Source organism: Empidonax traillii, unplaced genomic scaffold, assembly GCF_003031625.1.
Source record: "Empidonax traillii isolate 1590-97213 ecotype Southwest subspecies unplaced genomic scaffold, ASM303162v1 scaffold160:size908849, whole genome shotgun sequence".
In the NCBI taxonomy this organism is placed as follows: domain Eukaryota; kingdom Metazoa; phylum Chordata; class Aves; order Passeriformes; family Tyrannidae; genus Empidonax; species Empidonax traillii.
In genome coordinates, this window is record NW_020955353.1 from 290,565 (window position 1) to 312,793 (window position 22,229).

A 22,229-nucleotide genomic window follows, 5' to 3' on the forward strand; every position below is an offset into this window, starting at 1 on the left:
GCTCACCTGTAACCACAGGTGTCACTACCCAGCTGATCCCCAAGACAGCAGGGAAAATTAGGCAATACTTGGAGAGGGATGAGGCATTTGCAGGCTCTCCCCTTTTTTTTTTAAATTGGGAAGTTTTGTTTCTGCTCTATCTTTTACTGGCAGTGGTCCTGCCAGGAGTGCTGGATTAGCATCACAAAATTTAAGGCAAAGCAAGGGAGCTCTATTACCTAAGCAGTGATTTATTTTTTTTATTTTATTTTTTTGGATGGCACAATTAAAGCCCTTTTTCCCTGTACTGATGGAGGGCAGTGTTAGGAGGACTCTTGCTTACTGGTGCTAGTGAAGGTTGGGCTAGGAATCCATGGCATAGAAAACTTCTAGCTAAAATTGCACTTTCTCTCTGCCCCATCTGGCTCGTGGTGGTGTTATGGGTACGTGGCTGTGATTCCCCTTGCACATACTAACATTGCACTAAAAGAGAGACTTTGGGAACAGCGTGTTGATCACTTTGTTTCTCAGCAGACCACAAAGTCAGCCTAATGGGGTCTTTTTTTTTTTTTTTTTTTTTTTTTTTTTTTTTTTTTTTTTTTTTTTTTTTTTTTTTTTTTTTTTTTTTTTTTTTTTTTTTTTTTTAATTATTGTTATTTAGAAATCACGCTGGTGCTGAATGACCTGGAATTTTTGCTTGGATTTATCCAAAGGAAAATGTAATTGTAGCTGCAATGGGACCTTTCATAAGGGTGGCCTTGCAGTGAGGGAGCAGAGCGAGGGCTCTGCTGTGTCTTTGTACCGGGGAGGTGTGGGGGGTTCCAGTGGGGTTGTTATTGTGTTTTTTTTCAAGACCACAATTTTAAATGGTCACCTTGGCAATCGTGTGAAACAGGAAATAGTTTTTACTTTTGGTAAAGGTTTTAAAGAGGAAAAAAAAAAAAGTGAAGCTGCCTGTGATTGTGGGCTGTAGCTATTAGGGCTAGGGTAGCTTGTACCTGCTATGGACTTTACCTGCTCTTATTCTGAGGGCAAGAACTCCCTGCAGCAACAATGCCACTTCTGAGAAGTGAATGGCAAGTTTCCCTTCCTTTTGTATATGTGGATGTGAGGGTGGGCGAGGGGAAGAGCTTGCTTGTACAGTTTGTTGAAATGAAACCAGACATTTTTGGTTGTTCCTAAATAAAGAGCGTAAAAGACCAGCGTGAGTTGATTGGTGTTTGCCCTGGGGTCTGGGGGGGCCAAGAGGAGCTTCTCCAGGTGTGGAGAGGGCTGGGAATGCTTCATCACAACCTTCCCTTGTGTTTTAAGAGCAGGATGGGGTAAGGCCCTGGGTGAGTGACCCAGCAGCATGCTGAGCTCACACACCTCTGCCCTAGGAGCCCTCCTTCATCCTGGGGTGCTTGTCCCCAGGCTGGCTCAGAACTGCATGGTCAGCCATGCCACATGGCCTTGTTTTATCCTTTTAAATAAAAAACATCTACACCTGAGGCTGCTGCTTATTATTTTTCCCCTCAGCAGCTGCAAACCCCCTAAATGAAGGAGGAAGGAGGGAACAGTGCGAGCTCCCATCAGGAAGAGCTGCCCCCCCGTGCAGGGCACAGACCCCCAGACACCTGAGCCAGCACACACATAATACTGACACTTTTATTGTCGATTAAAGCTCGAGCGGCCCCCTAAACACAGAGTTTCACTACTGGACCCTTAGGCAGTGGCTATACAGGTAGCAGATCCGATGCCAGGACACAGGGATGTGCTGCCTCGCCCACCAAAGTCCCCCCCGCCCCATGCTGGGAACAGGTACAGCAAAGGATGGCTGCACAGGGCCCCTGGCAGCTGCACAGGATCTCTGGAATACAGGCAGAGCAGCGACACAGAGGGCTGGAGGGGGGGTTTTGGGGTCTCTCCTTGTGATTCCAGGCAGTTTGGTCTCTCACCTCAGCGGCTGGCAGCCTGTCCGCACCGACGCGCGTCATTAAGGGCTTGGTGGTGAAGGCTGGAGGGTGGTTGGGGTTGGTTTTGGGGTGGGTTGTTTTTTTCCAATTTTTTTTTTGTTTTTTTTTTTTTTAGTTCTCCACTCGAACACACTTCAGCAGAGAAACTGGAAAAGCTGCCTGAAAGTAGGCCATAGCAGTGCCGTTTCCATAGAAACCAGTTCACAGCGTGCTGTGAGATTCACAAGCACTGGAGGTGCTTTCGCCCGCCGGGATGGGCTACAGCCGGTTGTCCCCATTGACCCGGGTCCTCCGCAGTACCCTGCAGGGGCACAGAGAGGGGACAGCTCAGCCTCACCCAGGGCATCCTCTGCTGTCTAAGGTCACCCCCCCTTGGGGGAAAGCGGGAGCTCAGCCCCGTCTCCCATGCCTGAGGAAAGTGGCACCAGCTGCAGGGTGGCAGCTCTTTGTCCCACCCTACTCCCACAGACCCCAAAGCCAAAGTGACTCCCCTCAGCACTGGTGCAACTTTCATGCTGAAATTTAGGGTTTCTCTGCAGCAAACAAGGCTGCAGCTCCTCTCTGGGTTATGGGGAGGCTGCATCCGTCTGTCTCCACACCAGAGACTAAAGGCTGGGGGGTTCCTGCTGGGAGGAGCTGAACGGGCACTGCCATTACCTTCGCTCCCGGCTCTCAAAGTGGTCAGCGAGCTGCTCCTGTGACACCCGGAAATCCTCAAAAGGCTGCTGGTACCGCGACTCGAAGGAGCCCTCCCTGCCTCTGCTCGACAGCAGCTGACTGGAGGCATCCCCTGCTCGTTCCCGTAGGGCTGAAGCACTGAAGAGGTTTATTTCGCCATTCTCTTGCTTGGATCGGAAAGCAAAAACCACAGCAGTCAAAGGGTTGGGATTTCAGAGTGTACATCCTGCAGGAAGGGCAGTCCTGGTGCAGCCCTGGGAGCTGCCACGCAGCGTGTCCAGGGCTCACAGGGGCTTGGGGTTTGCAATATGAAACTGCTCTAACCAGCACTGCTGGCTCCCACCAGCATCATTTTAAATGAAGAAATAAAAGAACCATCTGTCTCTGAAGAAGCCCTGCCCTCCACTTATGCCAACACAGACAGCCCCAGGCCAGCCAGCTCCGTGATACTGAGCTGTGACCTCCCTGGAGAGCAGACAGGCACTGGGATGGAGCAAATCCTCCTCCTCCAGCTTTTGCTGAAGGGATTTCCAGGCAAGTCAAACGCAGTCCAGGCAGGAGCCTGCCTGAAACACCCTGAATGCTGCAGGAGGCAAGCCCAGCACTTGTCCTGCCGCTGTGCATCACTGGGGAGCAGCGTTGGGAATTCAGGTCAGGCACAGCCTGTTGCCCTGACTGGAGCAGGAGCGTGGGCAAGGCCAGGCAGGGCTCACTCCCTGCCTCTGCTCCTCAGCCCTGGGGCACAGTCACCTCTCCCTGTGCCACCCCAGTCTCACCTTGCTAGGGAAAATGTCTATCTTGACCAGCAGGGAAGCCAGCTCCAGATTCTCACTGTAGTTGTTCTTCAGGGGAACAGCTCGGAAACCTACGGCAGAGACAGCCCTGGTGTCACTCGTGGCACATGTCAGTGTTAGAGGGGGATCCTCACAGAAGACCCTTCTTCACTTCTGCCCAGAGAGCAGCTGTGGCTGCCCCATCCCTGGAAATGTTCAAGGCCAGGTTGGATGGGGCTCTGCGCAACCTGGTCCAGTGGAAAGTGTCCCTGCCCGTGGCAGAGGGGTTGGAACAAGATGGTCTTTTAGGGTCCCTTCCAACCCAAACCATTCCTTGATTCTCCAACTCATCCCAGCCAGCCCCAAGGGCTGTCAGCAAATGGCTTCTGCCTTCCTTTACCTCGTTGGGGCTGTGACCTGGCATGGGGAGAGGAAGGACTGAGCCAGCCTGGGGCATGAAAACATCCCCTCGTGAAACTCAGCATCTTCCTGGCTAATGCTGTGAACTGGTGAGGACCACCAGGACCACCCTTCCCACTTCCCCAGGTGCTTTACCTGTCTTCAAGCCTTTCACCAGGAAGGTGGCCTGAGCCAGGAAGTTCTCGTCGCTGAACATGTCCTCCTCGTACACCACAAAGCGCAGGAAGGCAAAGTCAGGGTTGCTGACCTGGAAGTGGAACTGCTTCGGGGTCCAGAGGGGGTTCAGGCCGTTGTCAGCTGCTCACAAAACACGGCAGTCAGTGGGCAGCCCCCGCTCAGCCCCTTCCCCCACAGCTGATGCTGAGCTCGGGGCATCACAAGGGCAGCTCCCAGCCCAGGGCCAGGCTTTTCTGCAGAACCCAGGGCTCACAGCAGGATGAGGAGCGCTGGTGCATCCCTCTCCCTTCCCTTCACCAACCCACTCACCCACGATCTCGGTTTTCTGCTTGGCATTGTCATACTCGGCGCCAGACACCTCCACCTCCACAAAGGGACAAACGATTCCTCTTCCATTTTTGGGAAGGTGCCGAGCCCCCAGGACCTGGGCAGAGAGCAGGAGACACTTGGTAAGAGACAGGAGCAAAGTGAAAAAAAAAATGTCTTTGCATACCAAGACATCTTTCCAGATAAACCACCCTGGCTCTGCTAATCGGAGAGAGGAGCGACGCTGACAGCCAGCCCAGCACAGCCTCTCGGAGTGAAACAGCTCCCACCCCTGGAAGCTGCTATGGTGTACCCAATCACCAGTTTGACTTGTAAGCCATAAAAAAAGGCAGTTGAACTGCCCCAGGTTCCTGCCTAGTGCCTGCACAGCCAGGCCTGGGCCGCAGCAACCCTCCCCCAGCCTGCCAGGCTGGAACTGGGCTCCAAGCCGAGCACCGCTCCCTGCCTGCAGTGCTACACTGGACACCCTCGTCTTTGCTGAAACTTCTCAGCCCTCCTGCCTTGGTGTGAGGATGAAAAGGAGCTGCTCTGCCTCCTAATCGCAGCACAGCCTGTGCCCAGCTCCAGTGACAACCTGCTCCCTCGCAGGAGAAGCAGGCGCAGCTCCTCTTGCCGGTGGCCATATGCCGCTCCAGCGTGCTGTCGGCACGCTGCTGCTGCAGGGGAAGGACATGCTGCCAGCGCTGGATCATGTGCTTTGAGTCATGCTGGGCTCGAGACGGCTTCTCCATCCGTGAAAGCTGGCTTTGCTGGGGACATGGGCAGTTTGGCCAGAGGACAAAAGGCTGGGCCTGTCTCTTAAAGGCGACAGTGACTGGCTATGGTACGGTGACTCCTGACACCTGTGACTGCAGCTGCATTCTGAGGTGCAGGAAAAGCTGGGAAAACGGGTGGGGAAGGGAAATGGTGCCAAGGATTTTGTGGGAGACAGTGGATATGGGGTCAATGGCACAGATAGGACACGATGGGCTGTCCTCATGGGGAAGGGATGTGGCTTTCTTAGGTGGGACACTGAAACAGGTGGCCTCAGAGGAAACTTGTGAGCACCTGAAGGCAAGATCTCCACTGCATCCTCCCCAGGGTCTGCATGAACTGAAGGGACTGGCAAAGGAGGCTGCTGACCCACAGCTCAGTTCTAGGACCACCAGAGATGCCTCTACAGGCTGCTGTGACACCACTGGTCCAAACACAAGAGCCACCTGCTTTGGCAGCCCTCCAGGAGCTTTGGCTGGCAAGCTGTCCAATACCCCTGCAGAGCCCCTGTGGTGCAGCTCTGTGAGCTGAAACAGGAATGATCCAGCTCCAGTCCCACCATCCGGGAAGAAGAAGATTCAACCAGTACCTGCAGTCCACCCTCTGGCACCCCTCACCCACAGCTGCCCCTCTGATCATCACCAGCAGTGCAACACAGAAAATGGGGTGAAAAGATGATCTGTCCTTGAGCATCTTCCCCAAAGGGGCCACAAGCCAAGGGGTCATGGACACCTCGAGCCCGGAGTGACAAGGAGGGGACAAGGTGCAGCTCCTGAGTTATCCCACAGGAGTGGGCAGGCTCTGGGGACAGGGACGCCACCTCAGCAGCTCAGGGATGCCACCTGCTGGCACTGGGCCCTGCGTGGGAGGGATCCTGGGGGAGCATCCAGAGATGCTCCTGCTGGTCCTTTCCAGGTACCCTCCTGAGCGAGGGCTCTCCGAGCCTGCGGTGTGGGACAGTTCTTGGGAAAGGCTCAGGGGTTTGTTTGGTGAGGAGCAAGCAGCTGCATGCAGAGCCAGGAACCCAGAAGACACATTTTATCATCCCAAATCTGGTATAACCACCTGGATGGAATCCCCCCCCACCCCGGGAGCAGGCACTGACCTCGATGGAGATGGAGAGGGGCTCGATGCCTCGCAGCGTGCTCTTGTCGAAGGGGTCAAAGATGTCATCTCGCATGTTGGTTGGCTGCAGGACGTACCCACACTGGCCACTGGACATGAACAAGGCCTGATTCATCTGCATGGGCTTGTCTGGAGAGCACAGGCAGAAGATGGAGGAGATGGAGGAGATCCTGTGCCATTTTCACAAGCTGGATCACTTGGATTATTGGTCCCTGACAGGAAGCCCTTGGCAAGGGGACCTGGCCCATCCTCTGGCAGTGCCTGTGCTCCACGACCTCACTGCAGCCTGAGCACATGCTGGGGACATGGGGTGATCTTCTCATGCACAATCTGCCCAACTACCCAGTGCTCCAGGGGTCACCTCCTCCTTTTCCTCCCTCTCCCTTCAGCTTTCCTTGTGCTGACCCCAGTGTGTGCCAAACCGCCCTGTGAGATGCCTGAATTCACAAAAGGAATGAAAAAGCCAGCAGGAAAAAAAGAGGCAGGTTGTTTGCTGGTGTGTGGGTGAGCTGAACAGGCTCACAGCAGGGTTTGGCAAGGGCCAGGGAAAGAGGAAGGCTGGACTGCACAGCAGGAGCAGGAATGGAAGCCGGGGAAAGGCAGGAGGAGCAGCCAGCTGGACCCAGATCATGCATCCAGCTGGTGTCTAACCCTGCAACCAGCTGGAGTCCCAAGGCTGGGGCTGCACCATCCCTTTGGCACCTTCCCTGCCTGCCCTCCTTGTCACCAGGGACCTGAGGAAGCTCCCTGCCTCCTCTCCATCTCACCTTGCTCTCGTGGCACAACCCTCAGGCTCAGCCCAGCTCCCTGGGTCAATCCAGCCCTCAGGAGCACATTTCCCCTGCAGCAACCACGTGCCTGGACAAGACCACTGGGTCCTGCTGTCTGCAGAGTCCCTCCTAGACTCAGAGCCCCCCCTAAGCCCCCTCATTTGCCAGGAGCAGGTTAGCAGGGGTGCAGGCAGGTGGCACAGAGGAGACACAGGGCACCCCAGGGCCCCCCCACCTTCCCTGCCTGCTGCCCTCACCTGGGGTCTGGAAGTTGAGTGCTACCAGCTGGCTGCCACAGATCCACATGGGCAGGGGGTCGTAGTTGGAGGAGTCGAGGCGCTGGCCCTTGGGGTAGATGCGGGAGAGCTGCAGGCGGTTGTACTGCAGGAACTTCTTGCCCTTGATCTTGTTGACGTACTTCTCGGCCTTGGTCTCGGGGAAGGAGGACATATCTCGGTAACAGGCCCTCTCTGTGCCGATCTCTGGGGGGAGACAGCGCTGTGTAAGCCAGAAGAACATTCCCCTTTCAGACATTTCAACCACCCAGACTGGCTCCTTCCTGGCACCGTCCTCTCACCCCTGGCTCAGCCACCATGGCAGTGCAGACCCTGCTCTGACCTGCTGGGTGCTTTCCAGGGGCCTAACACCAATGGCTGAAAGCACTGACACAGCTCTTGGTGATCAGGCGTGATGCTCCCCAACCCCACTCCATCAGCAGCTGCTCTGGATGGTGACAGATACGAGCAACAGAAGGATGGGGAAAGAAGATGACACCCTGGACCCCTGGCCTCTGCTGAGATCTAGCCAAAGCAGCCCCTGGGGGCGGGCAATGCCACAGGGACTGCCTGTGGTGGCCCCCAAGCCCGGCAGGTGCTCACTCTCTTCATCGAAGGGCACAGGTCGGCAGTAGACCACCAGCTCCGAAAGCTCCAGGGCAATTTTCTTCCTCCTCTCCATCATCTTCCCTTCGGAGAGCTGCCAAGAGAGGGTGAGAGAGGGGTCAGGCCAGGTAGGAGCAGCGGTGTTGGACAACCCAGCTCCTAAACTGCTTGGTGAGGCTGCTCCTGCTCATGCTGTGGGAACCACTATCAGGTCTGCCAGGTCTGCACTGGGGGGCACCACAAAAGCCCCACGGGAAGGGCCCTCGGTGGGTCCTGCCTCCTGCCTGGAGCAGGGCAGGGCAGCTGGAGATGGATGGAGATCCCCCACCTCCCAAGGCTGCAGCACCCTCCCAGTTGTCCAATCTTCCCAGATATCCAGCCTGAACCTAACAAGCCGTAACACATGGGCACCCCCCCTTGCCATGTTGTCCAAGACTGCTCTGCCTTTGTCATCTTTGCTCCACCATCCATCCCACACTGCCCCCTCCCCACCCCCCACCAGCCTCCGCCTGCTCCTCCCTCCTGGGAAACCCAGGGCTTGGCAGGGAGACGCCTCCCCAGACCCACCCGAGCATCAGCTGTCTGAGCTGCCTCCCGGATCTTCTTCACCCAGTCCAGCAGGTCCTCGTGCGTGTCGGCCGCCACGTCGAGGGACAGGCGCGACACCGAGGCCATGCTGATGGAGAACACGAAGAGCCGGTTGTTCTTCCCCTCGGGGCGGATGGCTGCGTGGGGAGAGGGAGCACAGGGCAAGGTCACGGCAGCTGCTCAGCCAAGCCCTTCACAGAGAACGGGGAGGAAGGGAGAAGACAGACACAGGGGCTCAGGGCTGACCCAGGACTCTCCTGCTACAAGGATGTCCCATTTCTGGTCACTGGAGCCCAGGAAGTGACAGGTGAGGGTTCAGAGTGTGTCCCCAGGGGGCTGAGAAGCCTCAAGGGGCCTTTGTAACGCTCTCTCCCTGGCACTCACCGATCTGGCAGGAAGGCACGTCCAGGACGCCTCCAAGCAGGTCTCCCAAGGGGCTGTTCTCGTCCAGCTGCTGCTGGGAAGGAAGCACAGGCAGGATGGTGCTGGGCACGGTGCTGGGCATGGTGCTAGGCACAGCAGCCAAGCTCAAGGGGCACCAGCCCTCCTTGCCCCACTCATGGACGTACCTCCCGCTCTGGCTCCAGGCTGCTGGGACTGGTAATTTCCTCCACATAGTTGGAAGGGAACCACAGCTGCTTCTTGCCACCATAATCTCCTCTCCACCTGGAAAGGAAGGAAGGGGCAGCGTCAGCACCTGCCATGGGACCCCAGAGCATCTGGAGTGGGGGTCAGATAGCTCCTCCATTCTCTGCTTTTAGGGTTCTTGAGGCTTTGGAACTGTGCAGCTTGTGGGCAGTCCCCAGACAGACCCACTCTTAGAGAGGACACACCTTTGTATAGATGGTGACAGCGAGGTTTGACCACATCCCTGAGGGAAAAGGGAGGCTCAGCACCCACTCACCAGCCTCCTTCCTGTTTCTCCACATTCTGGATGATGGCATTTTTGGTGAAGGTGAGCTCGTCCTCCCGCTGTGCCTTGTAGTCGAACAGGGCTTTGACTGCACACTGCAAGGAGGAGGGTCCCGTGAGGCTGGGCAGGGATGGACACGTGGACAACGAGCCCACAGGCTGAGATCACCTCCCACCACAGATGTGTTTGCTGGGGGGCTGTGAGGCACGCTGTGAGCAGGCAGCACCCAGCCCTGCTGCCAGACCCTGCTGCCAGACCCTTGCTGCAGAACAAATCAAGGCCCCCATTTACACCAAATCAGAGCTCACAAGTCTGGTATGGCCCCACACAGGCACTTTCCTTTACTCCAAAGCCACTGATGGATTGAATTTGGAGAACTCAGAACAAGAGCCCAGCCTGGAAACCTGCAGGTTCAACCTCCAGTGTTTCTCCCCTCATAGTTTAAAAATGAGTGTGCAAAATAACACAGCTCTTGGAAAATGAAATGAAGAGACACTTGCTAACCCTCAGGCCTTGCAGGTTGCCCCACCCCAAGCACTCATAGTGTACCTTGAAGGTGGGCATGGGGTTGGCTTCCACATAGAACCCGGGGTGGCGTCCCTCATACAGGGCTCCGTAGTCCGGCTCCTGTGGAAGCAAAGGGCCAGTGGTCACAGCAGTGACAGGTCCCCTCCCTTGGGGAGCCCCAGGGAAGGCACAAGGCCAAAGATGGTGCTGGACACAGCAAACAGCAGCCCAAGCCCACGCTCCCCGCCAGCCTGGCTTAGAGGGGCAGTGCCAGTAAGTGGCACAAAGCCCCAGGAGGTGAGGGCTGTGGAGCACAGAGGTGGCTCACACACCGAGGCACCAGCTCAAAAACGACCTGTCCATCATTGCTTGGCTCAGCTCCCCCCGTGGCTGCCCCGCTCACCGCGGTGCCGATCTTCTCCAGCGTCTCCTCGTTGATGGGGTACCGCAGCTTCATCTTGCGGTACAGCGGGTGCTTCTCGTAGTAGCTGATCAAGTCCACCAGACTCTCGAACTCAGAGTTGCCCAGCAGCACAGTCTGCCCCTCCTGCTGCACCCGGCAGTGCTTGATCTTCCCCTCCGCCCTGGAAGGAGGAAAGAGAGGAGCCACTTGGCACCCGGCACGAGAAAGTCTCTGCCAAAATAAAGACCCCCAAGGAAAAGGCGCCCCCGGGCTGATGGCTGAGCATCTTCCATCAGAGGATGGGAGGAGGAACAGGGCCCTAAGGGCTCTCAAGGGGCTACAGGGCTTACCCAGGGCCATCTGGGAACAAGAGGAGCTCTGGGAGGGCCGTGTCGGGCTGATGGCCCCTGTCCAGATCTCTCACCCACCACAGCATCCCGGCCACACCTCCCGCACCCGCGGCCCTTCCCCAGGGACACACCTGAAGGAGATGGCGTAGGAGCTGGGCTCGCTCCTCTTGCGCACCAGGAAGGCTCCGTCGCGAGGCACCCGCATCAGCATGTGCTCGGCCTGGGCCCGGGTGAGGCTGGCGTGGTACCACCTTTCAGCAAAGACACGGCACTGTGCACAGGCCCCCACACATCCAGCTCATCCCACACCTCTGCTATGGCACACGGCTTCCCCTCAGCCCGTGAGAGGCTGCCTGAAACCTCAACAGGAGCACAGGGAGCAGAGAACATCCTATACGTGACCCCGGAACGGGGCAGAGCCCTTCGGTGACGCGTGGCACGGGCGAGGGCATCCCAAAGGCGAGGGCATCCCAAGCGAGCCCAGCACCTCTGCTTTGCACTGAGGCTCCACAATAGTTAGCTCCATGCACGAGGGAGCTGGCCAGCATGGCTGCTGTGACAGAGCTCCACGGGGAGAAAGGGGGGACCAGAAAGTCCCAGCAAGAGGGGAATGGCTGAGGAGAGATCTGGGAGGGTTTCCCACAGGGTCCCAGCTGCCCCCTCCCTACACACACACTCACTCCTTGCTCTCATGGGCATTGGTCTGTGGCACCGGCTCTGTCAGCCTCATCTCAAACTCGTTGCACCTCAGTGGCACCCCCTGGTAGTGGGTGATGAGGTCGTAGAGGCTGTCGAACACCAGGTTGTCGGTCAGGAAGAACTTGGGGCTGCCGGCGTCCTGCCGGGAGTGGATCCGGCAGTGCTGCACCTTCCCGTTGCGCCTGAGCAAGAGGGAGGGGTAAGCCAGGGTTGTCCATAGAGAGATTCTGCACCTGCCTCTGGCACAGCTACAGCCTGACACAGCGCTCCTGCCCCACAGCAGAGTGACTGCAGAAGGATCCCAATGGACTTGACCCTTCTGCACCGGCACAGGGAGCTGACGTGGTGCTGGGGCACAGAAAAAGGGGATAAACCTGCTGACAGAGCACCAGGGAATGGGACCCCACCACTGAACACGGCACCAAGAGGAAACCACCCCCAGCGCGGCCCAGGACAGCGGGCTGGCAGCCAGGGCCTCACCAGAAGGACAGGGTGTAGTCCCCAACGAAGGTCTCGCTCTCTCTGACGAGGAAGGAGCCGTCGGGGGCCCCGGTCTCGATGCAGTACTCGGTGAGCAGCCGCTCCGCGATGTGCCGCCCGTCACGGCCCGCCCCCAGCTTCCCGTGGAACCACTTCTCTGTGGAGTGGAGCTCGGTGCTGTTGCTCACCTGGAAGGGGCAAAACCCACCACCCTGGGTGACTGAGCTGTGGTGCTGGTGTCTGCTCAGGGCTCTACCAACCAGGACCGGGGAGTTCCTGAAGCAGCTCCCATCACTCCCGGCACAGGAACTCCCCTGAAGTCAGCTGGCAGTGGCAATGCTCAGCCCCTTGGGCAGTCAAGTCCTTTCCTTAGGGGAAACTAACTGTCACACAGGGGAGCCCTCACCTCCTTCTGCTCTTCCTCATCCTCGTTTCCTTGGTCACTGGTTGTCTCCCCAGAGTAATAGATCTTGCTGCTGGTCAGCACAAAGTAGTGCGGGTTCCACTCCTGCAAGGAAACAAACTCTGGCAAAGAGACCCTGAGGAAGCACTGAGCTGGCCCACCACCCATCTCCCTGACCAGCACAAGCAGGGAGGGGTGATCAGGTTTGGGAAGGACAGTCACCAGCAACACCGATTCCAGTGAGTCACGGGAGCTTCCAAGACATCCCCCAGACGGATGAATCCTGAAGCACGGATTCATCAGTAGCAAAAACCCAGCATGTGACAGGTCTTACATACAAAGTGACTGCAAACACCCCAGCACGTATTAAAAGGTGATGACCAGATCAAAGGAAATCAATGCAAAAAAATCCCACTGTGCATGGACTCAGCACAGCAGCTATTAGAGATGAGGATGGCAGAGATGTTACGTGGATTTACCGTTGCACTTTCCCCTTCTCCCAAAAAACCTGTTTTGTTAGCAGGTGGCTTTGCATGACAGACCCTCAGCAAAGCTGCTGAAGAAGTGGGCTGTGTTAAGTCAATGCACCCAGTAAATGAGTGATCAGTGCTTCACAAAGCAGAATGCTTGCTTAGGTGTGTCAGGCACTCGGTAGGAGGCAGGGCTGGAAGCACAGCCATCACCAGAACTTCCTGCAGCACAGACCACAGGCTGCAGTACCTTGGCCCAGAGCTCCCTCTAGCTCAGCCTTCTGCCTCTAGCAAGGGCCCACAGGAGATGCCAAGGGAAGAGCACAGGAGAGAGCCAGCACAGAACTCCCCCAGCCTTCAGGGATGCCTGAGAAACCAGAGAGACCAAGAGCTTCTTTGGTCATTTGCACCACACCCCTTCCTTCCAGCACACACAGCACACGATGGAGCCATGACATCACTTATGGCACCCTCAGAGCAGGGACAGGGTGACAGCAGCAGAGACATACGTGATTTATGGGGTCTTCCAGGTAGAGGATCCCGTTCTTGATGGAGTTGCTGATGTCATTCTCTGAATACATCACAGATGTGGGCAGCTCCTCGTAAGCACTGCCCTCTGCCAGCTTCTTGTGCTGTGGGACGAGAGAGCAGGTCAGGTACCCTGAGGGGAACAAGCACCCAAAAAGCAGCCCTAACACTCCAGGTCTGGTGCAATGGGTTCCTCCAGACTAAAAGGACCAAGACCTGTGCCACGGAGATCACTGAATGGCAGTGAAGTCCTACCCTTTCTTCCCAGAAATGACTCTCCAGAAAGGCAGCACCCAGCTGCTCATTTCCCAGCAGCTCCTCTGAAGAAAGAGAGCTCTGTCTCCAGCTGGTTTGACATCAGCTCTCCACATCCAACCCTGTACTGATAACCACTCCCTCCCAGAGGCAGGTCCCACACCCTCACCCCTTCTGCCCTCATTCTTTCACTTATGAGCCTTGCTGGGGACAGCAGTTTACCTTGATGAGAATCTTCCTCTTGAGCTGGTTTGGAGAGGGAAGGCCATCAGCAGAAATATCGACTGGTTTGGTCAAGAGCATGTCCCCAAAGACTTTCTTGAAATTCTGAGCCATGTTCCTCTGCTGAGCAATGCTGCAGTGGTCCTCGATGGACAGAATGACAGGGAAACTGGGAGAAGGAGAAGAGTCATCAGAACCAGCATGGGCTGGCTCAAAACCTGGTCTCCATGCCCTCCAGGAGCAGCTCTTATCAGCAGCCATCTCTGCTGTCTTGAGCACCCAGTGTAACCACCCTTTGGGAATGAGTCCCACCACCGCTGGCAGGGCACAGGGTGGAGAAGGACTGGCAAAATACCTGGGTTTACCCAAAGCCCTCCCTCCCACAACTTTTTCCAGGAAAAATCTCCCCTTGGCTGGGAGACACAAGATGATTTTTTTTCCCACCAAATCCCAGGCCTTGTGCTGGATCTCTGGATAAAGGTGGGCTTCACTGTACTACCACCCTGGCTCTACATTCTCTCTGCTCTGGCAGCTGAGGTGCTGCCGTACTCACTCCGAGGTGACAAAGGCGTGCTCCTTGATAGTGACCAGGACGTCCGAGAACTTGATCTTGGTGGTTAAGGTGTGTCCGTGGTAGATGACGGGCATGCCATCGGGACCATCCCAGCAATCCACTGAAAGAGACCCACAGGGGAAACTTAGCCCAGAGGCTGCAATAGAGGCAGGACTGAAGTGAGCACTGCTGGGAAATGCATTAGGTGGCCACACAGGAGGTGACAGCCCAGACCCTCCCCGGGGACCAGAAGCTCAGGCACGTCCCACAAAGCGAAACGACCTCGGCCCTTTCGGCACATCACGGAGATAACGTTGCCAGTGGCACGTCAGCCTTCAGCTCTGCCTTCCATGCAGAGCCTTTCCCGCCCACCACAAGCTGTCCCAAGGATGGGGGCAGAAGGACGGGGCAGAACTCACGCTCGATGCAGCGGCAGCCCATGCGCAGGCAGCGGGCGTAGGCCTCCAGTGAGGACTCACTGGAGAACTGATCCCCCGTCAGGTACCTGCCAGGGACACACACATCAGCACAGGGACACACATCAGCACAGGGACACACACATCAGCACAGGGACACACACATCAGCACAGGGACACACATCAGCACAGGGACACACATCAGCACAGGGACACACATCAGCACGGGGACACACACATCAGCACAGGGACACACACATCAGCACGGGGACACACACATCCCAGCATGAAACCACCACTGCAACAACAGGACCTGCTGGGACAGCCTGTGCCAGGTGGTAGCCCAAGAGCAGGGTTAGACCAGCTCCTGCAGGCAGACAGGAGCTCACTGCCTGCTCTCAGGGCTGCTCAGCTGGCTCAGGCTTTTGGTCCTTTACGTGTGGGCTAAGGGGCTGCCACTGCACCCCATGAACAGGGAGCACAGACAGAGCCTGTCTGCACAGAAAGCACCTCCTGCAAAATTCTTCCAGCAGCAGAGAAGGAAAATGGCCAAATTCAGCCTGACAGGTTTTATCTCATCTGTCCTGAGAGGTCATGGAAGATGCCATTGCTAATGGTGAGAAATTACCAGTGTGACAGCTCAGGACGTGAAGGCACCTGAAGGTCTGTGCAGGTGTGTGCTGCTGACAACACCTGAGCAAAACATTTGTGGTTAAAAAACACAGGGAAAAGTGAGGCACCAAGAGGAAGGCCTCTAATGTACTGACCACTGTTTGGAAGTCTGCTTGACCCATTGCTGGGATCAGGCAAAATCAGGAGAATCTCCCCCTGGCATGGGAAAAGGATGCTGAGAGCAGAAGGGTGGAGAGAGCCCTCCCCTGTCCTTACGTGTTGTGTGAGGAGGAGATCCAGTAATGGGAGAGGGGGTTGTTCATGTTCTCCAGACACACCATGTCCAGCTGCGAGTTCCAGATGCTGTTCTCTTTGGAAAACAGGAAGGTGAGAAACTGCTCAGGAAGAAACAGAAGGGTGTTAATGATGAGGAGGGGCCGGTGCTGTCGGTTCAGCTTCACACGCACCTCCCGCCCAGGCTGACCAGGGGCCACCCACACAGCACACAGGCTACCTGAGCCAGGGTGCTCGAGTAACCACAGCCTGGGCATGGCCACCTGCCCTCTGAGCTGTGCCAGGTATCTGTGTGCCAAATCCTTTGACCCAACTGGAGACAAATGAGTTGCTCTGCATTTATTTTTTACAGCTCACATGGCTGGCAGTAGCTCACCAAGGCCACGTGGGTCAAGGGACCTTGGCTTGGTCCAGAGTGCCAGTGACACAGTCATCTCTAGTTGCTTTTACTATTTTGTTTACAGCTCTTCTTGCTTTGAAAAAATCCTTACGTGCCCCAAAGCAGCAGTAAGCCAAATGCAGCCCCTTTCCTCCCCCAGACAAACTGCCTGATGAGTACTCCCAGCTGCACACACTTAGCGTAAGAAGAGAGCCCAGAAGTCCCTCTCTTTGTCAAGCAGCTCTTGTGTAACACAGTGACCCACCACGTCCATCTCCCAGGGCCAGGCAGCTCACAGGAGCTGTGATCCCTCCAGCACCACCCTCACAGCACAGACAGCAGAGCTGTCACACCACAGCACACAGGGATGTCACCCCCTGGGTCAGCCCCCTCCACACACACCACTTACTTCGTCCAGGGTGAAATAAGGCTCGTCGATCTCCCTCAAAGGGTCTCTCAGAAAGTTGAACATGAATTCCTGTACCTGAAGGGTATCTGCAGCCCAGAGCTCCTGCAAACCCCGGGAGAGACATAAAAGAAGCCATTTCAGTAAGTATTATTCAAAACCACGTGCAGCTCATCCAGCTAGAAGCTTTAACCATTAAGGAGGCGGTTTTTGATGCAAGACCATCTCTGCCAGGAACTCAACTGTCAGCACAATGCTGGATAGCACACAATGAGGAAATCTGCCCTACTTCTAAGTGGGATTCATTTTCTCAGTGCTGTGCATTTTCCTCTCCACATCTGCCATCCCTCCTCCTTCGGCAGCAGGAGCCAACCCGGCTGCCTTTGGCTCCCCCTCCCCGGGTTTCTTTCATTAGCCATCCAAACACTGCATCTCCCTGCTGGTTAACTCCCTGCTGGTTGCAGGGAGGCAGCGGTGGGGCAGGAGCAGGAGGCCTCACACTCCCCCACCTGCCCTCCTGGAGGAGACCAGCAATAAGATGTGAGCCCAGCAAGAGCCAAAGGGTCTGTGCAGCCCACAAACACACTGCTTGTGCCTGCCTGCCTGTCTGTGCGTGCTGAACAACTCACAGTCACTTTGAGAGGGACAGGTCAGCAACTGAATCCATCAGCTGCTCCTCAGGAGCTGCTGACAACTCCCCAGCAGACAGGATGGCTGTGACTTTTTGGCTGCTCCAAACCTTCAGTAACCAGCCGAGGTCACAGGGACTGGGTAAATCTCCAGTGACCAGTTCCTTCCTCCCGGGACCTCCACTCCCTCCAGATCTCCTGCTTCCTTCTCTGCCCAGGGTGTCTGGCTGAGGGCAGGTTTGCCCTCCCCAGTGCCCCCCCTGGAACACCTCCCACTCCAGGAAGGACGTGCTCAGGTTGAGGCCCTGCCAGGCAGAGCACCCCAGAACCAAACCATCCCAGCTCCACAGCAAGGTTACCCACAGAACACCAGATCCACACTGATGCCAGTGCCTGTCCCGTGCTCCCTCCCCATGGCCCCTGCTGAGCTCACCCTCTGGTACTCCAGCAGGAACTTCTGCAGCTCCAGCAGCGACACCCTGAAGTGCTCAGACCTTTCCCCACCCCTAACAAACAAAGAGAGAGCAGCTTCAGTCACTCAGCACATCACGTGAGGTGCCATCTGCCACCTCCACGGCACATGCGGCCAGATGTGCCCCGAGCAAACAGGCTGCAGGAGCAGAGCAGGATGGGCAGAGAGTCAAGGACACCGTGACAGCAAACATGGAGCAACTGAGATCTCAGAGCCATGGACTGCTCTGGGAACAGTCCAGGATTGACACTGCCAAGGGCACAACAACATGAAACTCAGGGAAAAGGCAGCAAAAATCATCAGAGGTACAAAAAAGGAAATAAAATAGAGGGCTTGCACCTGAGTGAAAAGAACTGAACAGGTGCAGGGCAGTCTAGGGGTGACTGCAGACAGGACACACATGGAAGACATGGACTCAAGGAGGCAAGGCATAGGGAATGAAGGGGGAATGGTTGAGGCTGTTGGTCTCAAAAGACTGGTTCATGACTGCCCCAAGCCACCATGGACAGCCAAGGGCCATGCTGGGCACAAACATCACAAAACCCCAAAGTGGACTGGGCAGGCACCAAAGCATGATATAGAGGAAAAAAAACCCCAGCCCCTTCCCCAGCAAATACAAAAAATTATCCACCTTTCCAGGAATGGGACATCCATCTGCGAAAGAAAGAGCACAGACATTAGGTTTGCACTCAGCAACTTCTTTACTCCCAGGAGACAAGAACTCACCCCAACAGCAGCAGGGTTAAAATCACAGTTAAGAGGGAATGCCCAGTAACAAATAAGGTCTTTCCTTCCCCTTCCCACCCTTGGAGAATTCAGCTCTCACCGTTTTCTGGGCGCTGAACATCAGGCTGCGGTAGAGCTGTGCAAACTGCCCGTACGTGATATCCCCGTTCCTCTGCTCCACGTCCTGAGGCAAAAAGAAAACCAGCAGAGTTTTCACAAGAGCCACAGGCAACTCTGCATGGCCTGAGAAGTGTCTCCTTCCACCAGGATTCATGCAGAAAAAAGGAGGAGGAAAAGGCCCAAACCTGTCCAGAATTTTCCTCCTGCACAATGGCCTCAAGTTGTGCCTGGTTCAGTCTGGATATTATGAAAAATTTATGGAAATAGCGGTCAGGCATTGGAACAGGCTGCCCAGGGCAGTGGTGGAGTCACCATCCCTCAAAGGGTTCAACAAGCCTGTGGATGCAGCACTTGTGGACATGGTTTAGCGGTGGACTTGGCAGTGCTGGGTGATGGTTGGACTGGATCTTAGAGGTCTTCTCCAACCTTAACAATTCTGATTCCATGACCTCTGCCGGGGTCAGCGGGACTCTGCAGTGCCCAGGACACGGGCACATCCTAAAATGAGTTCCACAGTTGCCCAAGGTCAGCCATACAAAGGCATCACCACGCTCTCCATCCCCGAGCCTGCAGTGACGCTGGCAGAGCATCACTCTGGCAGAGGGTTGCAACACCCAGGATGCAGGACCTGGTGGCTGGTCTCCTGTGCTTTACCCCACTAGCACCAAGCCCACAGCCAGAGCCAGGAGCAATGTGGGGAGTGTGGGAGGCAGGGTGGGGTAAAGAGAGGGTGCTGGCCACAAATGGGCCAGGGTGCGGCACCCAGCGAGAGCTGGCACCTCTACAGTCACCACCGTGGGTGGGGGCCCTCCCAGGAAAGGCTGGGAGGCTCTGCAATATGCAAACATGCCCTGGGTGTTTAACCAGCACCAGGGTTTGCACAAAGGTGGGTCCCCAGAGCTGAGGGGTCACACACTCACCGTGAGTCTCTCCCGCAGGAACCTCATGTTGGGCACCCGGTAGTTGACCTGAGACAGCATGTTCTTCAGATCCTTGGCAGAGATCCTGGCTCAGCAGGGAAAGAGGGGAAACGTGTTCAGAGGGGTCTGGGATGGAGGGGTCTCATCCTGGGGCTGGGACACCACAGGAACAGAGCAGCCTTGCCCAGAGGGGCATTGGCTGTGACACACAAGGATGGGTGTGTGACCCCAGGAGGATGCCAAGGTTGGGACCAAAGGCAGAACAGTGGGGAGCACACAGGGAAGCAGAGAGAGATGTCTGTATGGCAATGGAAATGGCAAATACCACTCCTACAAGCTCCTGACCCTGCAGCCCACTCCAGCCACAGTGACACACAGCACCACCGCTTTATGAGAACAACCAGGAAGAAGTATCTGCACCCCAGCATGGATGCTGAGTGACCAATTCCCTTCCAAAACCCACTCCCTGGCCTGCTGGAGGAAGGCAGGCTCTGTAAGTGGTTTGGATTCAGCTAATTTTATCCTAAGAGGAAAAGAGCCATTTTCAGTGCACAGCCACAGCACCGCCACATCGTGCCCAGCTGTGCTCTCCAGCCACACACGCTGCTGGCAGGGAGCAGCCAGCGTGGCTGTGTCCCCCTTGAGGCCCTTCACACCAAACCTGCCGGTTCCTGGACCAGGGAGAGCTCCAGTGCCAGCCCTGAGCAGGACCCTGCACCCAGGTGGGCAGAGAGACAGGCAGCAAAAAGCCCTCAGGCTGCCCCTGCCTGCTCTGGAGCTGTTCTCCAGATGGGGCACGGGCCCTGGAGAGAGAAAAAAACGTAGATGCTTCCCATCTGCAGGATTTAAGAAGCTGAGACGTCTGTGTGCAATCATTTTCTGGCAACTTCTGCCTTAAAAGCAAGTCCTGGGAGTCCACCCCTGCAGTCGCAGATGCTGCTCCTGCCCCCCAACAGAGCGCGTGGGAGCCCAGGATCCTACAGGACTCTCCCCTATCCTGCAAAGGGCAGGGCAGGTCTGGCCCTGGAAATCCCCATGGCTTGGGCTTCCCTGGCTGTTCCAGAGGAGATGTCCCTCACCCCGTGAGCCACATCTCTTTCACGCTCTTCCCTGGAAATGGGGTGATCTCAAACGCCACAGGAAGGAGGAGGAATGGAGGGAGCCCCACGGAGAGGGAGAAACCGGCTGGTGTCAGGCACTGCAGAGACGAGGGCCCAGCAGCCAGTGGGACACAGAGAGCCCTTGTTCCTGGGACCAGGACACACACACGGCCAGGGCAGGACCTGGCCCCGCTCCCGTGCGTGCCCGAGGCCAGCACCCGGCTGGCCGAGGATGGGGCAGTGTCCTGCCACTCTCTGGCAGGACAGGGAAAGAAAGAGAAAAAAAAAAAAAAAGCTGGCGAATGGCTCCAGCCTCCCCTTCTCAGCCAGCTGTACAAGCTGCACAGCCAGCAACACACACTCAGCACGGGCAGCAGCTCTGGTATCTCCCCTGCACCTCCCTCTCCCTCAGCAGGTGAAGTTACCCCGGGGGCTCAGGGGGAGTGCTTTAGGGAGGGGAGCCTGCTCTTGCCCCCTCCAGCACACCCAGCATCCATGGCCACGTGCAGGGTGCTGTGGGACCCCAAGGGCAGGGGGTCCCAGCTGTGGGGTACCAGGGGACAGGGAACTGAGCCAGGAGTGCAGTGAGAGATGCCCTCACATGTCAAGGACCACGGCGTGTAACAGCTGCCATGGGACTCCTGACAGGACACCCAGAGTCCCCACAGCCATCCAACAGCAATCCCTCCTTGGTGAGAGCCTGGCACTGCAAAAATCCTCATGGAAAAAGAGCAGGAGGGGCTGGAGCAGCAGGACCAGCAGTAGGCATCGGGCTGGAGACCCACTGGAGCCAGCACTCAGGCTCTGGTGATGCTGAGCTGCTTCACAGGATATGCTGGACCAAGGCACTGCTTGTTGATGTGACAAGAGCAAGCCCTGTCAAAGCTGTGACCAACATTTTCCTCTCCGCTTCGGAAGGAGGACAGGGTACGGAAGGATTTTATTTACCGTGTGTTATTAATCACAAAGTGCTGGAGACCTTGGATAAACAGCTTGGCAGTGTTTTTCAGACTAGAAAGTAAAAACCAAATAAACAAACTGATTTTTTTTCCTACGGAAGTTTTCTAAGGTGTCACGACAAACAGGCCAAAGGACCGATTCAGCCCTCGCACAGGGGATGGAAACGTTCCCCTGGCAGCCCCCAGGGCTGTCACTCTGCTCCCAGCCACGGGCAGCTCTCCTGGCCAGAGGTGAAACAGCCTCTTTTTGGCAGCAGTTAGGAAAAAAAACCCCAGCATCCTGTTATCCTCCTCTTTCCACCTAACCTCCCTTGGAAAAACAAATACCCCAAGGCCCAGCAGCCAGTGAAAACAGCCAACATCTGCCGGCGTGCTGGAAGGTCCGGCCGGCACCCAGCCGGGACAGGCGGGAGGGAGCGGGGAAGGCTCCGGCACAGGAGGCTGGGGCATGAGGCACACGAGTGCTGGGAATCATTCCTTCAGCTGCCAAAAACCTGCCTGCTCTGGAGAGGATCAAGGATAGTTTGCAAAAGAAGTGGGTTTATGTAAAAAAAAACAACAACAAAAAAAAAAGCCCCCACATCTCAGTGTTCCCACTTCCAGGCTGAGAGGCAAAATCGAAACACTCAGGAACACTAAATTTAATGCTGAAACGCCTCATAAGGGCAAAGATTTAATCCAAGAGATGTGTAAGTTCCATAACTGCTGCCTTTACCTTGCAGAAAACACATGGATGCTTGTAGAATGTTTGTAATTTGGGAAGAGCCCAAATCTTTCTGCATTCCTCCTCTGTTGCTGTTTTGCTCCTCTTGCTGCCTGGGCTGGAGGAGCAGCTCTCCTAATTAAGTGTTTTGCACTGAAAGCTCCCCTGTGGTTGACAGGTAAGGAATATATTGGATTTTGCTGCCTTAATTCTAAATTCCAATAGAAAGATGATATTCTGAAAAACAAGAGAGGTGCAACAGGCTGGCTGTCAGCTCTGCCTCG

General features: G+C 56.1%; 2 protein-coding genes across 4 annotated transcripts in view; one reads left to right on the forward strand and one right to left on the reverse strand.

Moving 5' to 3' along the window:
• ZHX3 (zinc fingers and homeoboxes 3) overlaps nt 1–17,583 on the forward strand; it is a 43,615-nt gene extending 26,032 nt beyond the window's left edge. The window contains exons 5-7 of one of the 2 annotated variants that reach the window (XR_003571369.1): nt 1,296–1,301; nt 2,111–2,112; nt 2,705–2,718. The gene's annotated coding sequence lies outside the window, so the exon portion shown is untranslated. Of the gene's footprint in view, nt 1–1,295; nt 1,302–2,110; nt 2,113–2,704; nt 2,719–17,572 lie in introns of those variants that run through there. The other variant, XR_003571370.1, reaches the window with a different exon arrangement.
• Nucleotides 1,577–22,229, reverse strand: part of PLCG1 (phospholipase C gamma 1) — a 38,713-nt gene continuing 18,060 nt past the window's right edge. The window contains exons 5-32 of one of the 2 annotated variants that reach the window (XM_027885068.1): nt 19,184–19,268; nt 18,244–18,327; nt 18,049–18,071; nt 17,379–17,451; nt 16,320–16,421; nt 15,514–15,632; nt 14,629–14,714; nt 14,210–14,330; nt 13,657–13,825; nt 13,161–13,283; nt 12,185–12,286; nt 11,779–11,966; nt 11,280–11,480; nt 10,731–10,850; nt 10,250–10,430; nt 9,889–9,966; nt 9,331–9,434; nt 8,996–9,092; nt 8,811–8,880; nt 8,406–8,563; nt 7,836–7,932; nt 7,215–7,439; nt 6,168–6,316; nt 4,292–4,406; nt 3,941–4,102; nt 3,389–3,477; nt 2,592–2,779; nt 1,577–2,235 (exon numbers count right to left, since the gene is read on the reverse strand). In XM_027885068.1, the coding sequence (XP_027740869.1) occupies nt 2,193–2,235; nt 2,592–2,779; nt 3,389–3,477; nt 3,941–4,102; nt 4,292–4,406; nt 6,168–6,316; nt 7,215–7,439; nt 7,836–7,932; nt 8,406–8,563; nt 8,811–8,880; nt 8,996–9,092; nt 9,331–9,434; nt 9,889–9,966; nt 10,250–10,430; nt 10,731–10,850; nt 11,280–11,480; nt 11,779–11,966; nt 12,185–12,286; nt 13,161–13,283; nt 13,657–13,825; nt 14,210–14,330; nt 14,629–14,714; nt 15,514–15,632; nt 16,320–16,421; nt 17,379–17,451; nt 18,049–18,071; nt 18,244–18,327; nt 19,184–19,268 (3,352 nt within the window). In that variant the 3' untranslated portion in view covers nt 1,577–2,192. The remainder of the gene's footprint in view (nt 2,236–2,591; nt 2,780–3,388; nt 3,478–3,940; nt 4,103–4,291; nt 4,407–6,167; nt 6,317–7,214; nt 7,440–7,835; nt 7,933–8,405; nt 8,564–8,810; nt 8,881–8,995; nt 9,093–9,330; nt 9,435–9,888; nt 9,967–10,249; nt 10,431–10,730; nt 10,851–11,279; nt 11,481–11,778; nt 11,967–12,184; nt 12,287–13,160; nt 13,284–13,656; nt 13,826–14,209; nt 14,331–14,628; nt 14,715–15,513; nt 15,633–16,319; nt 16,422–17,378; nt 17,452–18,048; nt 18,072–18,243; nt 18,328–19,183; nt 19,269–22,229) is intronic. The other variant, XM_027885069.1, reaches the window with a different exon arrangement.